The sequence below is a fragment of the Lipophrys pholis genome (assembly GCF_963383615.2).
Source record: "Lipophrys pholis genome assembly, chromosome: 5".
NCBI lineage: Eukaryota > Metazoa > Chordata > Actinopteri > Blenniiformes > Blenniidae > Lipophrys > Lipophrys pholis.
In genome coordinates this window covers 25,167,045-25,184,349 of record NC_137628.1, presented here as the reverse complement: position 1 = coordinate 25,184,349, position 17,305 = coordinate 25,167,045, and the positions used below count along the sequence as shown (strand labels likewise).

The window sequence follows — 17,305 nt, the reverse complement described above, 5'->3', positions numbered from 1 at the left end:
CTTTGGCATTAGTTTTCTGCTTAGGAGATCCTCTGATCCACTAATCAATTTAATGCCAAATGGATCACACTTTATTAAGAAAGGTTTTTCTTTCTGAGAGGAGACTAAACAACTTTTGGCAAAAAATAAAAAAAATAAAAAAAATCACATGAAGAGGATGTTTTCAGGGATTTTTCAAATTTATGCATGAAAAATGAGGTCTGATGAAGAGAAGAAAATGTTTTAAATGTGTGTGTCTTGGCATTCGGGGAGGAAAACCTGTGCGATATGTCCGCCTTTGCTGTGTAAGACGCAGTTTGTGTACAGCAGCTCTCCCTGCTGACAGATGGGCCCAGTATTAAGCCCGACAGAGGCTGTTGTTGGTGGCCTGAATGTTGGTCACATGTTCACAGCTTTGTCAGGGCAGACTGGATGTCTCTGTCACCCCTGCTGTCTTTTTTTGGGCCGAGGTGTGTATGTGTGTGCGTGTGCTTGAACGTTGCAAATCGTTTTGTTTTTTTTTTGTTGTTTTTTCCCAATTATTGATTACAAATACAAGGTTTTAAAAAAAAAAAAAGACTTCATAACTTTGCCAAGACCAGTCGCTATTTAGAAGAGTGGAGAGTGTCCACTTGTTTCCATAGCAACTTAATGCGCATTGGCCCAGGGCTTTGAGGCATTTATTGAATAGACTGTCCACTCACTCAGCTATTACAGTGAAATCTGTCCTTGATTGAGTGTTACCACTGAAAAGACAGACATAAATTCAACACAAAAGACGAGGTGGGACTGTGAAATCATTTGTCTGATACGTGTGTAAATATCTGCAGCAGCGTTGTTTCTTGATTCAAATTAACAGCAACAAATAGTTCTCTATTCTATGTAAATCAAAACGCCAAGTAAATGAACAGTGTTTCTAAAATAGTATCATTTCGGTTGTTTTTTTACCAAAATAATATCAGGTAGAAATCTTGGCCACAGCTGTTGGGATCCGCCGGTGATAAGAAGCATAACGCTTCTCTTATGTTGATATGTCTTTATATGTAAACTGCAACTATAGTCAGTATTAAGGTTTTTAATTTTCCACTTATACTAATTTTTTTAAGGTTGATTTAATTTCTGTTACACTTACAGTTGACCTAGAAAGTTAGACAGGCATTGCCCTGACCACCCCAGGAGCTTTATGGCCCCTGTAAGGGAGGCCCGCCAACAACTTCGAAAACTACTCGACACTATTAGATTTCTTTCAGTCTGATCGTATCAAACTTTTTTGTTTTGTTTTCTTCAATTGCTATCTTAAACTTGTCTAAGCTACAAAAACAGTCACACGTTTTACATCCGCTTACAGGCCGTAATCCTTTCAGCGGGTTAAAATTTACCTGAGTGTCACTGTTGTTGTGTTCCATGGTCTTTATTGTTCAACATCAGCCGTTTGCGATTCGCTCCACGTTCTTGGCCTGCAAACTGTTGTGAGTGGTGCAGCGTTATTTACGTTGTGTCTGTTCTGGTGCCAGATCAGCTGCCAATCAAACGTGACCGCCGGCCCACCTACCGCGAGACTCGCACTGTGAAGCTGATCTGTTCTGCATACAATGAGAATTTCCTGCTATAACTGTTATGAAATAAGACTATGTAATGTTATTTTCACAGTGAGTTTTCACTGTGCTTATCTTTTTTTTTTTTCTTTTCTCCCCCGAACAATCAGTTCTTGTTGTCAGCTAAAGGAGATCACGGACTGTGCTCCTTATTGAATCGTGAACTGACAAAGAGATCGAGACTGGAAGAGGAAGAGAGAGAAACAGAGAGTGAGAAGACAGACACGCTGAGATACAGAGAAATAGGAAAGAGCGAGTCAAGGCGAGACATTGCTGCCGTTTTTTCTTTTTAACTTTCTTTCCCCAAAACCAGCAACTCATTTTGGGCAGTGATTCAGCAAAATTGATTTCAGGAAGAGAGAGAGAGGAGAGAGAGAGAGAGAGAGAGAGAGAGAGAGAGAGAGAGAGAACGTGTGGGGACTTTAGAAACTCCAGCCCCAAAGTTGTATGAAATGATATTATGCTGGACTTTGTGAAACTGCTCACATACACAGTGCAGATCTGCTCCTGCACTGTCGCACCTCCTCAGTTATTTAGCGCAGCCGACAGCTGTACAGTAAAGATCGTAACGTGTTACGTTTTCATGCACACATTGTGCCTCTAAGAATTATTTCTTTTCTTTTTTTTTTTTTAAACTCAGTTACTATCAGAACAAAGCCTCCACCCTCACTGCCGATGCAATGTTGCGGCCTCGCCGCATTGAGGCTGAAACTCCACCGTATTTCAAGCCCAGGCACACTGCTTGCATTTAATTACTGTAGTCCTGATGTGATGGTGATTTATAGCACAGAGAACTGGCACCTAAAGCCAGAGAATTTGTAGCATCTGCAGAGCACGCATCTGATTGGCCCGTGCTTTATCCCCCGCTAATGTTTCATTCCTGTTTTGGTGAACTCTGTGATGCAACCAAGATTATTTCACTAATAAAATGTGTGAGAACGGGAGCACAGTGACACACGATATTGTACTGAACAGACATGCGCACACTCATTGATGTATTTCTGACAAGTCTGTGTAGTGAACGTGTGCATGTGCAGATGACATATGTTCATGCATGTGTCACTCCTGTCCATATATGTGTGTGTGTGTGTGTGTGTGTGTGTGTGTGTGTGTGTGTGTGTGTGTGTGTGTGTGTGTGTGTGTGTGTGTGTGTGTGGCATTACAAGTCCATCTTAAAAGTGTTTCTATGGAGACCAGGGTTAGCTATGGGGTCTTTTGTAGTCTGCCACAGCATTGGAAAAATGGTGCATCTGTGCTGTGATACTGTAAGCAGCACTCTGCAATCTGGGGGGATTTGGTATTCTGCTCTTAGCCCAGACAAGCAGGATCCTCCTCTGCACTGTGTGGAAACACTGTTTCACTGAACTGAACTCGTTTGGTAAGAAAGGGAGTGAGAAAACCAATTGGAGAGCTCGTTTTGATAAAGATTTTGGAAAAAAAAAAAAAAAGTGGGAAAGTAATCCTTAGTGTGTGAGCTGCGAATGAATGTTTCGCAGGCCACTGTGAATGGACTATAACTTACATCAATTCAAGGAAGTTGAGCTTTTTCAATAATGATACCTTTTTGTGCAGCTAAATCTTGTGTGTTTTCTTTCCCAGGGAGCGCATGCAGCAGTCAGCCATGTACGACCTGTGCCTGGGCATGAGGCAAGTCAGCCAGGAGTTTGTGCGATTGCAGCTAACCTACGATGAGTTTCTCTCCATGAAGGTCCTTCTGCTTCTCAGTACAGGTAGGCAGCGAGCTCCATGTCTGCACACACACACGCCCAATTTTTCCCTGCAGAACCTGCCTGCACACACACGTTCTGGCCGCAGGGCGTGCACGTTAGACCCCCGATAAAACACGCTTCTGTTCAGGACCACTTTGTACAGTCTGAGCACCAGACGACGGTCGCTGCGTTTCACGTCGGCGACTTTCCAAGGTCGGAGGATGGTTACACCCTCCTGCAGCAGCAGTTTTAAAAGTTATCATAAAAATGTTAAAATGTGATTTATGGTTGAATTATTAACACAGCTTGTCTTCATTCCACGTTTTGCGACAAGCTTAGAAACTCCAAGATTTGTCTATTTTTCTACACTCACTTTATCCATTCATATGGTTAAAATATACAATCACCTCTCTGCAAGCCAAATGTAATCGCTTTGATATTTTGGGGGCCCAAGCAAGTGCACTTTTATAAACGGTGAGTAATGTATGTGCGATTGGTGAAAGTGTCGACTTCTGCGTCGAGCTGTCATACTGCGGACATCGCTCACCCCTCCTCACCGAACCTCTGCCTCTCACACAGTAACTGTGTTTCTGTGGTGTATTTATATGGTGTCCTGTGTTCTCCTCCATCCACATACCTTTGAGACACTGTTGGCAGTGGCTGCCTTCCCCGCACCCACGATCGCACCTTTGTAGAGTTTCTTGGATCACGCTTTAAAGATGATGCGTGGAAGATACAGTGGCCTGTTGTGATGAGGTTGCATATGGCGACCATTTCAACACTGATCCTTCAGCGTCTAAACGATTCAGTGTGTGTTCGGGGGGGGGGGAAATCCACAAAGGGCTTTTTTAAATTTTTATAAAGTATTGTTTCTATGGTTTCTTCACAACTTTATGTCGGTATGAATAATTTCATTTGAAGGTTTGAATTTATTTGGATTTTCCACATGTACATACAAAATAAAAACATACAAATATATATTAATCATTATGATGACGTGAAAAACCAGAGGCTGACGCAAAAAGTCATAAAATAAAATTATTTCCATTGTGGTCCTCAAAAAACATAAAAAATATGAAATAGTAACTTTAAATACAAAATTGTAACAAAAGGACTGTATAAATGTGTACAATAAGGATGGTATCAATTTAGAATAAATACATAAATAAAAGGGCTCAGGGGAAGATCATCCATGACCATAATGAATAGATCTAAATGCATGTTCCTAAATGCTTTTGAGTTTTGCACGGTGCACCTTTAAGCTCTTTCTCAACAGTCTGCTTGACAACAATCACAAACATAGACGTGACGCACCTGTTGTCATACATACAAACTGTATATGCAGATGGTGTCATTTCAAATCTCCAATTAAGGACTCCTCAGCTCGGGTTAATTTTCTTTTTTAATTGCTGTGGGTGAACGGAATACTTTTATCACTCATAAAGAGGGCCTCACCATGATACAGCTCCCGGCCAAACGACGCCCACAGGCACCGCAGCCTCGCAGCGAAGATGTGTTGGACCAAGTCGCACAGTTGGAAACTGAAAGCAGTGGTTTTTTTCACCACATCCACACAGTGTGAGCTGATGCTTTCAGCTCGATAGTAACAGTTAAACCTTCCGCGGTGTGCAGCTGTGTCATAACTTCACTGTCCACACCCACACTTCTGAAGGAAAAAAAAAAAAAAAAAAAGGTAACCACGACACCGACAGCCTCACTGGGACACGCGGCAGTCTCAGAGTTGCGTATTTGTCTGCGTGGGCCCTCGCCTGTGCGATTTTGTGGCCCTAGACGTTGACTTGTCAGAGGGGCCGATGGAGGGAGAGAGCGGTGGAGATTTGAAAAGTCTGCACGTTGGACAAACATCTTTGAACTTCAGCATCAGTGCCAATCAACTTTTTCATCCAATGCATGTGTATTTTTTTTGCTTTTCTCAGATCTCATAAATTTGCTTGAATGTTGAATAAGATTAGTAAGCAACATGGATGTATCACGTCTTGTCTCGCTATTTCACATCACTTTTGAAAATGGGTAGAAATTTCTATCACTCTCAGTATAATCATCGACAGATTTGAATAATAATTCACAGCACACTGAAATCCATAGTGCTCAGTCACACATGTTGTTGCTAAATTTTTAAATGAATACCCTGAAATGCAGTCTGGAGCCACAAATTTAAAAATTGATCATTACCACATTTTTATTGGTTTCCTTGTTTGTTTCTGTGGCTCATATAGTAGAAGGATGGCGTCTGCATGCGTGGGGGAAGTTGTGTGTGTATTTTGATTTGTGTATGCATAATGACATCTGTGTGCCTGTCATGGAATTGCTTGTGTGCATGCATTTTTTATTTTTTATTGTGGGTGACAATAATGGTAAGATACAAGTTGTACATGTCAAATATGTTTTGCACGTGTGTCAGTAGCTACAGGGCCCTGTGAATGGCTCCAAGTCCTATTTTACCTCACTTTAGTGTCATTTTACAAGTTGATTTTGTTTACTAGTCTATACTGCTCCCAATGGATTGACAGCGCCTTGCATGGCCGCTGTCGCCACTGGTGCGTGAAGGTGTGTGAATGGGTGAATGTGATTAACGATGTAAAGTGCTTTGGGACTGCTCGCACAGTTGAAAGGCTCATTAGAAGTGAAGTTCATTTAGCATTTACTATATTGAGAGCAAACCAAAAAAACAAATATAATAGTAATCAAATCACTGTCATGGCAAGAGAGTAGCTAAGATATTCCCAGGTCTCGTACAAATTGGATTACACACCAACAAGTCTAATTACACATGCACAAATGTTGTTGATGTTGTTGTTGTTGTTGGTCATGTTGGGTCATTCAGCTAATACAGCGGTCTGCAACCTGCAGCTCTGGAGCCACATGTGGCTGTTTGGCCCTTCTTCAGTGGCTCCCTTCACAAGATTTTACCTAAATAAACATTTTATCTTGGTTTCATTTTATTTATGCACACAGTCATTTTCTAAAGGGCTTTTAACTCTTGGCTAAAAAGGGCTTTTAAAAAAAGGCAAACTGAAATGGCTAAAAGAGGGAAAATAGCTCAAACCACAAGAAAAAAGAACCTGCTAAAATTGAACCAAAGTGCTTGAAATGGTGTTTTAACCAAAATGCCCCAAAAATGTTTTTAAAAAGAAATGCTGAAAAAGAAGGTTGAAACCACTAAAACCAGGTACAAACACAGCTGAGAATGCAATGAAGTGTTTGCTATCTTAAATTGAAATTTCATAAATGCAACATAAGTCACAGTTGATGTCCATATATCAAAACGATATATTATTGCATAATTGTCATGTGGTTATTCCCCTGTTCCTGACTGCCAGGTTAGAAACATCAACAGTTATCACGCTGTATATAATGCGGTTAAAGTAGCTGTAGCTTTACTGTGCTATCACAAGATCAAATACACATTGTTGCATCAGTATTAACGGTGAGTTAAGAAGTTTAAAGTGGGCCGTTGACTGTTTCGTTGTGTTTTCCATTGCTGCATTGGTAATGTTACGAAAAGGAATTTTCTAAGCCACACTGGCCTTTTTAGGGGTTTAAAAAGCTGCTTAGATTTTGTCCGAACACATTTTGTGTCCGACGTTCTTGATTTAAAAGACGTTACCAGTTCCTGTACATTTTAAGGACCTTAAGTTCTCTCAGTAAATTTGTAAAACATACACTATACCGGAGGTCGTTTTCTGGTTCATGGCGCAGTAACATGTTAAAGCACTTCCTCGATATAAACTCCGAAAGCAGGGTAGCTCCGGCTGGACTTCCCTCAATGGATGGTGTGTAGAAATGAAGAAGCAGGAGGACCTAGAGAGTGAGAGTAACTATGAAACCCAGAGGGAAAAGTTGGATTTAAAGAGTGAAATGAAAGAAAAAAAAAGTTGACAGCGTGAGCTTCTGCTGGTGAGAAAGAGACAGGTGCACAGCTATAGGGAGAAAGAAAGAGAAAACAAAGGGAGTGGTGGGGTGGCAGAGCGGGTCCTTCTGTTGCTGTGGCCTCCTTCTCCTCTCCTCGCTGGTCCTCTGGAGGTTTTCCAGAGAGCCCTGCTGTACTTAATAAAGGCCAGTCAAGCACCAGGCAGAGCTCCAAGACCTGCTATTTTTCCTCCACTTCCTTGAAACCCGGGCTGGAATTTTGAAAGAGAGGGAGCGGATAAAAGGAGCAGGGATGCAGAATCAAAGCAGGGAGTTTAAGGTGCTTCACAGTTGCCTCAATCTGCTGCGGTTATTGGATTCAGTCAAAATGTAGCTGTAAAATATGAGCGACGGAGGAAGAAAATACTCATCCGGTGCTTCATTTCTCATGTCTATTCCAAAGTCCACATGATGGAGTGAATGCACCGTGCGGAGGTTTGGCAAAGCGCTTGTGAATAATTTGAAGAAAGAAGCCGTGCGTTGCAGGATTTTCTGAGGTGCTGAAGGAAGCTCTTTTAGTTACAGTCATTCGGATATAATGCCCGGGCCTTGTGGAAGGAGCAATGGTGGAAATGTTTACAGGGGAGGTGTCAGAACTTGTCAGTCGAGTCAGTACGACAGAGTCACAGAGAGTGTGTGTGTGTGTGTGTGTGTGTGTGTGTGTGTGTGTGTGTGTGTGTGTGTGTGTGTGTGTGTGTGTGTGTGTGTGTGTGTGTGTGTGCCTCCAGGCGGCCTTGAAAAAGTGTGCTATGTGCGCGCTGCATAGAGCGACGGAGAATGGGTAAAACAGAGAGAGGGAAGAGGGGATAAAGAGAAAAGAGACGAAGGCTGTTATTCCTCCTTCCTGACCTTGGCTAAGGTTTCACTCAGCCCGCGGTGTCTCGTGACCCTGTTTGGATTCGGTACAGGAACTGTGGCCTGCTCCATCCAGTTACACCGCTACCCTCGGCACGGATGTGGAAAATATAAAAATCAGCTCATTTCTTGAAAAGTATTGATTCGATGACGTGCAATAACGCCAACACGTTGGCACTGTGCTGTCTCGTTAATTTATTTCATTAATTACAATCGCGTCCTGGTTGCTGTGGTGGGTCGTCTAATTTTGTACAATTACATGTATATGTTCATTATTATGCACTGTCCCCTTTATACATAAAGAAATCCTAATCTAAAAATCATTCTAGATGTGAAATGTATGATTTCCCTTGTTAATAGAAGTATTTAATTTGACAAATGTTAGCTTCTACCTACACTATAAATGCAATGATTTCTAATCTTACACATTTTTAATTTAAACTCTTACCCTACGCCACTATACTTGCTTGGTATTGTGGTCACGTTCTGGGCTAGTTGTAAACTCCGGTAATAAATAGTGTCAAGTTTTAAATCAGAACCCGACGACACCCTGTCACTCAAGTATTTAAGAGCTACTGAGAGCGGGGACGTGCACGTCATTGGATAATACACATGCTATTGACATCTTCTGTCTGCATGAAATATGATGTTCTCTGTGCCTCATACATTAAGATAAAAAACCTCCCGGGGCTTGTGGGACACACGGAAATGCAGCTCCACTCGCAGGGAGAAATATGGCCTAGTTGAAAAGCTTCTGTACCTGCAGCAAAAATCAATTTGACACCAATTATGGTGGTATAAATGCCCTATTTTGGGGCCGGTCATGGTAACGCCCCTGAATGCCAGGTCACTTTCTAATCAGGGCGTATGTGGGTCAGTGGGAGAAAAACAAAAGGTCCAAATGCGGCCCGGGGTATTAGCACATTCTCACCATGTCGGCCATGCAATCTTGCACAGAATCCACAACCTCTGCACCAGAGTGCAATCTGTTTTCAGATCTGCTTTCCTCTGCTTCATGTATGTTCTGCCCGAAGGTGTTTGTGCATCAAAGTACGATGAAAAGAATTACATAGAAAGGGGAGCGCAGGAGAGCACGGGAAGGAGGCAGCCAAACACACATCCTCAGCGTTATTGACCTACAATGATCCGTTCTCAAAAACCTCCAATCCTAACTGACAAGAAGCAGGCTTTTTTTGCCCTTGGCTATTCACTCTGCAGAATTCAAACAGGTCCTGTCAGACATTGCTTTATGCTCACGGTCCTACAAGTGGTTTATCTTTATCTGAAGCTTTCAAGGTGCTGAAACTCTCCAAAAGGGTAAAAGAAAAAAGGTTTTAACTCTAATCATTGTGGCTAAAATATTCCCATTATGTTGAAAAACATGTGCAAGTCTAGAAAGTGTGCAAAATACAAATACCACTGAATCGTTCCAACATGTTTAGCCATGTCTTTATGCTTTCTCTTCTGTGCATGAAGAAAAACCGTCTCCTTGTGGCTTCGGTTAGGTTTTCTTTTCTTTCTTTTTTTTAACTTTTTCTGGTGGAACAATGAATGACTTCCAGCTATTATCCAGAGATCCATGCTTCCAGATTAATGCACAGCATGCGTACAACTTTCATCTCCCCCTTCTGTTAGTCGGAGTAATTACAAAAACACTTAACACGCAGTCACATAAAAACATATTCGAGTTATAAAACAGGATATATATTCTTAAAGAAAGTATTGCAACATCTGCTAAATGACTTGTCAGGATTCAATCAATTGGTCTGGATCTTGGAAAACGTATAACACCCTACCGATTACATTAGTTTTACTCTTTACCAAGCAGCAAGACTAAAAGTCTCTGGTACATATTTATTCATTATATCACAGAATTGCCCCACCACATTTTAAAACTGAACTACAAATATATTCCTCAGCTGTTGGGTCAGGATCACTCGTCAGTCTGATAAGCATGCTCATACATCTTCATGTCAATATAATTATACCAAGTAGTGAAATTAATTAATTCGTCAAGTAATTGTTAGAAAGTATTTGAGAATTTTACAAAAATTTAACAAGTTTTCAGAAATATGGATTTTTATTTTTTTACTTTATCAATAGGCGTGTTAAGGGATTTTGAACGTTTTCCAGGGGTCATATTCACATACATGTTAGTGTAGAATTATGTTTTTTTGACGTGGACACACTTTAGTTTAATCATTAGCAATGACACAGGTTAGAAAATAACTCGCAACATGATGATAGAAGCCTGAATGGACATTATATATAACAGAAATTGGAATTCTTGGCATTCAAATATTATTAATGCAACGGATCGGTGTTCACGTGTAGAAAAATAAAGTCTTCAGAAAAGTACTCAAGTTCAAAAAACCTGAAAAATCTATGTATGTGTAATCATGAAATGTTAAATATTTTGGTTCTTGCCGCCTTCACCAGAAGCAGAATTTGAATAGTGTAATGATGAATTAAATTCCAAGTAATTTGAAACTGCGTGTAGTACCCAGAAAATCTGAATGATTTCCTCTGACACTGCATTTAATCCTCAAAGAGTTGATTTCAGCTTCAGTCTCGCTGCTCCTCACACTGAGCGTTCTAATGCAGATCGCGGTTAACTTTTCATTTTCAAATCTTCATGGAAGTTACACATTTTTATCTAAGTACTTTTGGATTATGTTCTGCAGATTGAAACATGTTCAGCTTCGTCTGTACTTTATGTTGAATTCTCCGTCATTGTTTACATGAGCATACTTAACTTCTCAATTCAGGGTGGTTCCAGAAAATCAATTAATAATGGAGTAGTGGTTATAGGTTGTTAAATAACACAAAAGCTAGAATCTTCTCCAATAGCGAAGAAGTCAAACTGAACATTGACTAAATTCAATTCAATTTCTTTAAGGAATCATTGGCATTTCAAATGTAATTGTTTGTTTTCTCATCAAACTACCACACTTCTTCAGTTTCTCTCATTTGTTCACTGTAATGCTTCGTTAATGTTGTCATGTATACGAGTGAAAAGCAGCAGAGAGTTTAACTGCTCTCCATTCTTGAACGGAATGTATTGAAATAAGATGAGAAATTCATAAATACGGATGATCCTGAAATTACAATAGCAAATCCCAATCGCGTCATTATAGCGGCGCCACTGAACCTCATCGTTGTTGTTTCGGCTGCAGGAAAAACAGGCAGAAGATGCAAACTCCGCCAGCCACAAATCTTTTGATTTGAGGTCTTTCAGGTTTTGCTCAAGCGAGTATGCAGCAAATAAATCAAAAGGTTTGGTAGATTTTAATTTGTGTGATTGTGATCTTCTGCTCGGTGGAGTAAGGAAGACAAAAAAAAAAAAGAAAAACAAATTTGATTTATCCTCGTGGTGCTCTAATCCTGCCTTTTCCCTCACATTTGTCTGTATTTCCATCAAACTGCCTCTTAACTTGATACGACAGCCATTATAATGATGCGAGTGAAGGTGGTAGTTATTTAATTGCAGCGGTTAAAGAAGAAACTACTTGATAAACGAGGTGCCTTTGACAAAATTAAGTCCTTTAATTCACTATTGTTCTGCTTTTTGTCTCTTTGCTGTCACTGTTGCTGAGATAACTTTTACTTTCTGTCTACCAGTCGTCTTTCATGATTCACTGGCCACACATTATACTAATTACCACTTGAAATGGTGAAAGTGCTTGTAATGAGTTGCTAAATAGGCTTAGGTCGTCAACAGAGGGAGGGAGAAAGAAAAAAAAAAGTCCCATAAAAAACATGCTAGTGTGTGGGAGTCGGAGCATAATTCACTAAGCACCCCTAATTACCCTTTACACACTTACACATTTCTACATTAAAAGAACATGCTGGTGGTTGCGCATGACTTAGCCCATTAACTGCAAATCATGTTGAATGTGCCTTTGACAGCCATTTTATAAAATCTATCAAATGCTGGATTTGTGAGAAGTAGAATTTGCGTGAGCGTTGGGAGCTGCTCGCTCTCCTGCCGTGATCCTTAATTGGATAAAGCCCTATAGAAAATGCATGGAAGGACATTTGAAGCGATAATTGTAAGGAGAATATCTGATACTCATAATATTTCTGTAGTCTTGTACAATCCAAATCTCAGTTTTTCATGACTCAGTATTCCAAATTCCACGTTAGAAGTTCAGATTTAAGATATAAAACAACATTTAAAAATCTATCTTATTAGATTATAATATGTTCTGGAAGCAGTTATAATTCTTTTTTTTTTTTTTTTTTTTGTGATACCAGAATGACCCGTTTAATTCAGGTTACTGGCGTTGGAAGTCAATGTTTTTACAGAAACAAAACAAAGCTAAAGTTTTATTGCAGAGGAAATACTTTGTGGTTTCTGTGCTGCTGTAGGTTTTCTTCCATGCTTCACATGAGAGCTGTGTCGAGTTAGGAGCTGTCGACACCCGCGGACTTACACACGACCAAAGTTTTCACATGTAGTGGGCCGCTTCCAGATTTGTTTTCATGTTGACGCAGTTCTTTTTCTCCTTTCCTTTAGTATTGTTATCAGGAAGTGCAGCTGATTGACTGAAGGATTTTGTCTGTTTCCCAGTTCCCAAAGAGGGTCTGAAGAACCAGGCGGCCTTCGAAGAGATGAGGGTCAATTACATTAAGGAGCTCCGGCGTTCAGTGGGAAAAGCAACCAACAACTCTGGCCAAACCTGGCAGCGCTTCTTCCAGCTCACCAAGCTGCTGGACGCCATGCATGATGTAAGTACCCTCACCCCGCCTGCCTCCCCGCAGCCAGTTGCGTACAGTAGAGCGCAGGCTTCCCTTGGCAGCCTCTGCGGTGTGCCGTGCCTTCACACTCTGAGTGAGGTGTCCAGTGGCACCGCGGGGCTCTCGTATCACTGGAAACGTTCGGAGTGAAATGGCAGCATACTGGATTTGGATAATGCGTTTACTTAGCGCTCCAGTGATGCTGTGGCTTGGAATAAGGATTATTGCATGCCGCTTCCGAGGGCGGGGGCGGTGGTGGTGGTGGTGGTGGGGGTGGGGGTTGTTTTGGAAGAGGCGGTGATCAGGCGGTATTGGTGAATGGAACAGAAGGGGATCAATAGCAGCTCACAGTTTATTGGATCACAGTGCACAGTGGTCACCGTGGCAAATGTGCTAAATCATGGTTTTTATTCTTTATTTTTTTATTTGTGGGTCAGTGAGTGCACGGGCGGAACAATAATAAAGGAAAAGCCTGAAGAGGTGAGAGTCAGCAAGCAAGGGGTCACGCAGATAAAAAGCTTGAAATCAGTGACCCTCGTGACTGAGTGAATGGGGTTAGTGCTGAGTGGATGACCTCTCTTTAAAGAAGGGTCGTTCAAAAAAGAAATAAATAAATAAAAATCAGTGGTGCCCCCAAGTGGTGAGCTGGTTACAGCTGGGAATGCATAAACACACTCACATGGATATCTAAAATAGAACTTCTGTCTGACTTTAAAAACTGGGTTTATGTGTCTCTCATCCTCTGTTTGTCCAGCTGGTGGGGAACTTGCTGGACTTCTGTTTCTACACCTTTCGCGAGTCCCAGGCTCTGAAGGTGGAGTTTCCCGAAATGCTGGTGGAGATCATCAGCGACCAGATACCAAAGGTGGAGTCAGGCCTCACTCACACAATCTACTTCCACAAGAAGTGACTCGCCACACACAAGCTGGGACAGAAGCGGCATTACGAACTGGAAAAAGACGACAAAAAGGAAAGAGTGCGAGGAGGGCCCAACGTGTTGGCCTGCACCCAGTCGCCCAGCCTGCCAGCGCCCTCGCCCGAGAGGAGGAAGCGAAGTGACGTGGTGACAGATGCAGAAAAAAAAAAAAAAAGTTCAAATAAAAAAAGAAAAAAAGAAAAGGGGAGCAGGATTTGACCCTGCAGTCACCACCAGTGGTTCAGAGCTGTGAATAATTTGAGGAGCTAAGCATGACGCGGCGAGAAGGACATGTGACAAATGTGACAAAGCATCCCGAAGTAACCCCCCCCCCCCCATCCCCCCCCCGCCCCAAAGACAATACCAGTATTTTCTATGGAGATAAAGCCATACATTTCTTAGGATGCGATAGACACACACACACACACACACACACACACACACACACACACACACACACACACACACACACACACACACACACACACACACACACACACACACACACACACACACACACACACACACACACACACAGGGAACTTGCTACACTTACAGTCCACATGCCTTCACACAGACAGAGAGACAGAGGCACAGATGCACTCCACATGCACTAAAATGAGATTCCCTTTCAAATCTAGAGGTGTTTGGTTTTTTTTTTTTTTGCAAATATTTACTCTGGCTTATGCAGTCTTTCACAAATAATAGCACTATAAAAACAAAAAAAAAAATCATGCCAATACTTAGATTTGCTTTGCAGTGTAGCAACAAGACTACAGAGCAAAGGAGGCACAGGACGTTTAGACTGTATGGCGAAATGTCTATTTGAATATATTCAAGGGCTATACAAGCGTCATCATAAGCTGAGTAATTACATTAGATTTAACAGCTAAGTTTCAATCTTGATCGGTATCATAACAGCCATCATTGACATTTACATACTGAGTTTTCTAAAGTTTAAAAATGTGTAGTAAAACAATCAAAACTAATATGCAAAAGTCCAAAGCTAAAGTCGTTCTGAAATTAGAAAAAAAGAAAAGAAAGAAAAGGTCTCTTCTGAGTGAAGACGGCCTGCACGTGAAGCTCTCGTCACTCTTCTGGAGGCATTGTGGTAAAGAATCAAGACACTATCAATGAGAGATTTTACCTTTGTGCTGAAATGGCCAGGAGTGCTTGCAGGATGGAAAACATGATGCATTTATGGAAACAATTTCAGTAGAGTCCGCTGGTAATGGATTTGACTGAGGTGCATCCATAGTAATTGCTGTCATTTGTGTTATCTCCAGAGCAGCTGTCCAAATGTCTGTTTTTACTCACAATGAAGCAAAACCAGCCCTTTGTGAACCAACACTTATCTACTCTTCCCGGAAATAATAAAAAGCATTTTATAAAAGTGTGTTGCAGAGGTTTAGTTTTTGACAAGCCTGTCACTTTACATTAAGGTGCTTCATTTCTAAACAAGCCAGGCAAAAGCATAACATGTACAGTAAGTTGTAGACGGTCCACGCACTACACAGATGTGGATGCAAAGTTTAACACACACACACACACACACACACACCCACACACACACACACACACACAATACTCTGTAAAATTGATATAATCCAAATCGGAGCTTGCAGCTAACAGCTAATGTATCAAAACCAGGCAAATGTGTACAGGTATTAACAACTTCTTAAACACATTCATCTATTCAGCTGTTGTACAGATGTTTTAAGGTACACGTTGACGAACGCTTGATGAAGAACAGATTATTGCGTTGGTATGATCACCTTTTTTTTCCCCCGCAATTTTTGGGCCAATTTACTACTACTTTGGGTATAGCAGGCCCAGTTGTCTTGACCATTAACTTCTCCCACACCCCATTGGTTTCGGGGTGGTTGTGGAAAACTACTATGACGCTACTGAAAAGCAAGTTGCTGGGAAAGAAAAACAGAGGGTAAGCGGGTGTGTGTGATTACTATTCTTTTTTTTTTTTGTGCCCTGTGTGTGTATGGAGTGAGTATGGCTCAAGTTTATGTATGTGTATCTGTGTGTGTGTGTGTGTGTGTGTGTGCGTGCGTTTTCCCTTGGCAAGCATGTGCATAGTTGATCTACTCTTTCAGTGTGGGTATTATGCATTTATGTTATAGGATTAGCCATATCCTATTTCCACATTTAGATTTTGCACAGAGGAGATACAATGTGAAATGAGGCATTTGTGCAGCTAAGCAAGATTTGTCTGTTTCGATAAGCAAATGTGATAATGCGGGGAAAAAGACTTTTCCGCGTGGTCACCCGACCTAAAGTTAGACGACGCGACATCACTGTCAAAGCGGGGTGGTTGCGTGCCGTATTTGTTGTAATGACGACGCTGCGCCACACTAAATGGGGTCTCTTTTTGGGAATCTTCAGAAGACTGACACACAAAAGCGTTGGATCCCAAATGCCACTCCAAATTATCAAAGCAGGTGGAGGGGACGCAGGAGGAGGGGCTTGTCTATTTTCAAATCCTTTCCAAATGGGTCATTTAAAGTTCGTATCAGTCAAACTCCTTATTTATTTAATTATTCCCGGGACAAAAATGTGAAGTTGGTGCATGGCTTTCAAAAGGTTCAGCACGTCTTCGTTAAAATTGAGAAAATGGCCTTATTTTTATTTTATTTTATTTTATTTTTTTATGAATTGTATTTTATTTATGGACTAAACATTGATTAAACTCCCCGGCACAGAAATCTTTGTAATTTACCAATCAGAAAGTCTTCATTTTACAACCAGATTATTTGTTGACTCTCAAGCTAATCTCTCACACTTTTGTTTTTTTTGGTTTGCCCCTTTTACGTCCATTTTAAAAGAAAGAAAAAACGTCTAAAAGGTTCATAGGATGAATGGGAAAGTATTTTTGAGAGAATTATATTTTGCTGGAAAACAATATTTAAGTACTTTGTCTAAAAATGATATCCTTTTTGTAAAATGAAATGTTATTGCATGCTTTTTGATGAGATGTTTACATTGTATTTAAAAAAAAAAAGGGAAACTTGTGCCTTTTTATCTCACCTGATTTACAATTTTACAGTATATATTGTAAATAATACGGCAAGTCCTTATGTTGAGTATAGTATAAAACATTTCTACTTTAACCATCTTGTTGGAATCTTGGAAAAAAACAAAAAACAAAAACAAAATGTGTTTCCCACTCGCCATGTTCTGTGTGTCGGATCACAGAGAAGAATTTACAGTATATGTTGGCACCAGGACGCCCAATGGAGAACTGAATGTATCATACATTGTGAGAGAATTATGGAACTTACTACCTGAATGTTAGAGAGAGTACATTTATTATCTTCTTTTCAAGTAAAATTATTTGATTTTGCATCTTTTTTTTTTTTTAAGTTTTTTTGTTTTTTTTCCCCATCATTGTTCACATGGTTCAATGGAGAAAAAAAAAAGAAGTATTTCTTATTTTGTAACACAGATGTTTTAAGTGATGGATCCTTGTTGCTGTTTGAAATGATTTTTTAACCCATGGAGGTATTTGTTTGAGCACCACAATAAAAATCAAGAAGTCACAAAACTATGGACCGGGGGACACGTGGAGG

At 40.7% G+C, this 17,305-nt stretch overlaps 1 protein-coding gene across 2 annotated transcripts in view; it reads left to right on the top strand.

Moving 5' to 3' along the window:
* Window positions 1-13,884, top strand: part of nr3c2 (nuclear receptor subfamily 3, group C, member 2) — a 76,197-nt gene extending 62,313 nt beyond the window's left edge. For both annotated transcript variants that reach the window (XM_080463953.1, XM_080463952.1), the window contains 3 exons: window positions 3,174-3,304; window positions 12,642-12,799; window positions 13,563-13,884. In XM_080463953.1, the coding sequence (XP_080320079.1) occupies window positions 3,174-3,304; window positions 12,642-12,799; window positions 13,563-13,718 (445 nt within the window). In that variant the 3' untranslated portion in view covers window positions 13,719-13,884. The remainder of the gene's footprint in view (window positions 1-3,173; window positions 3,305-12,641; window positions 12,800-13,562) is intronic.
* Window positions 13,885-17,305: the final 3,421 nt, after the last annotated feature.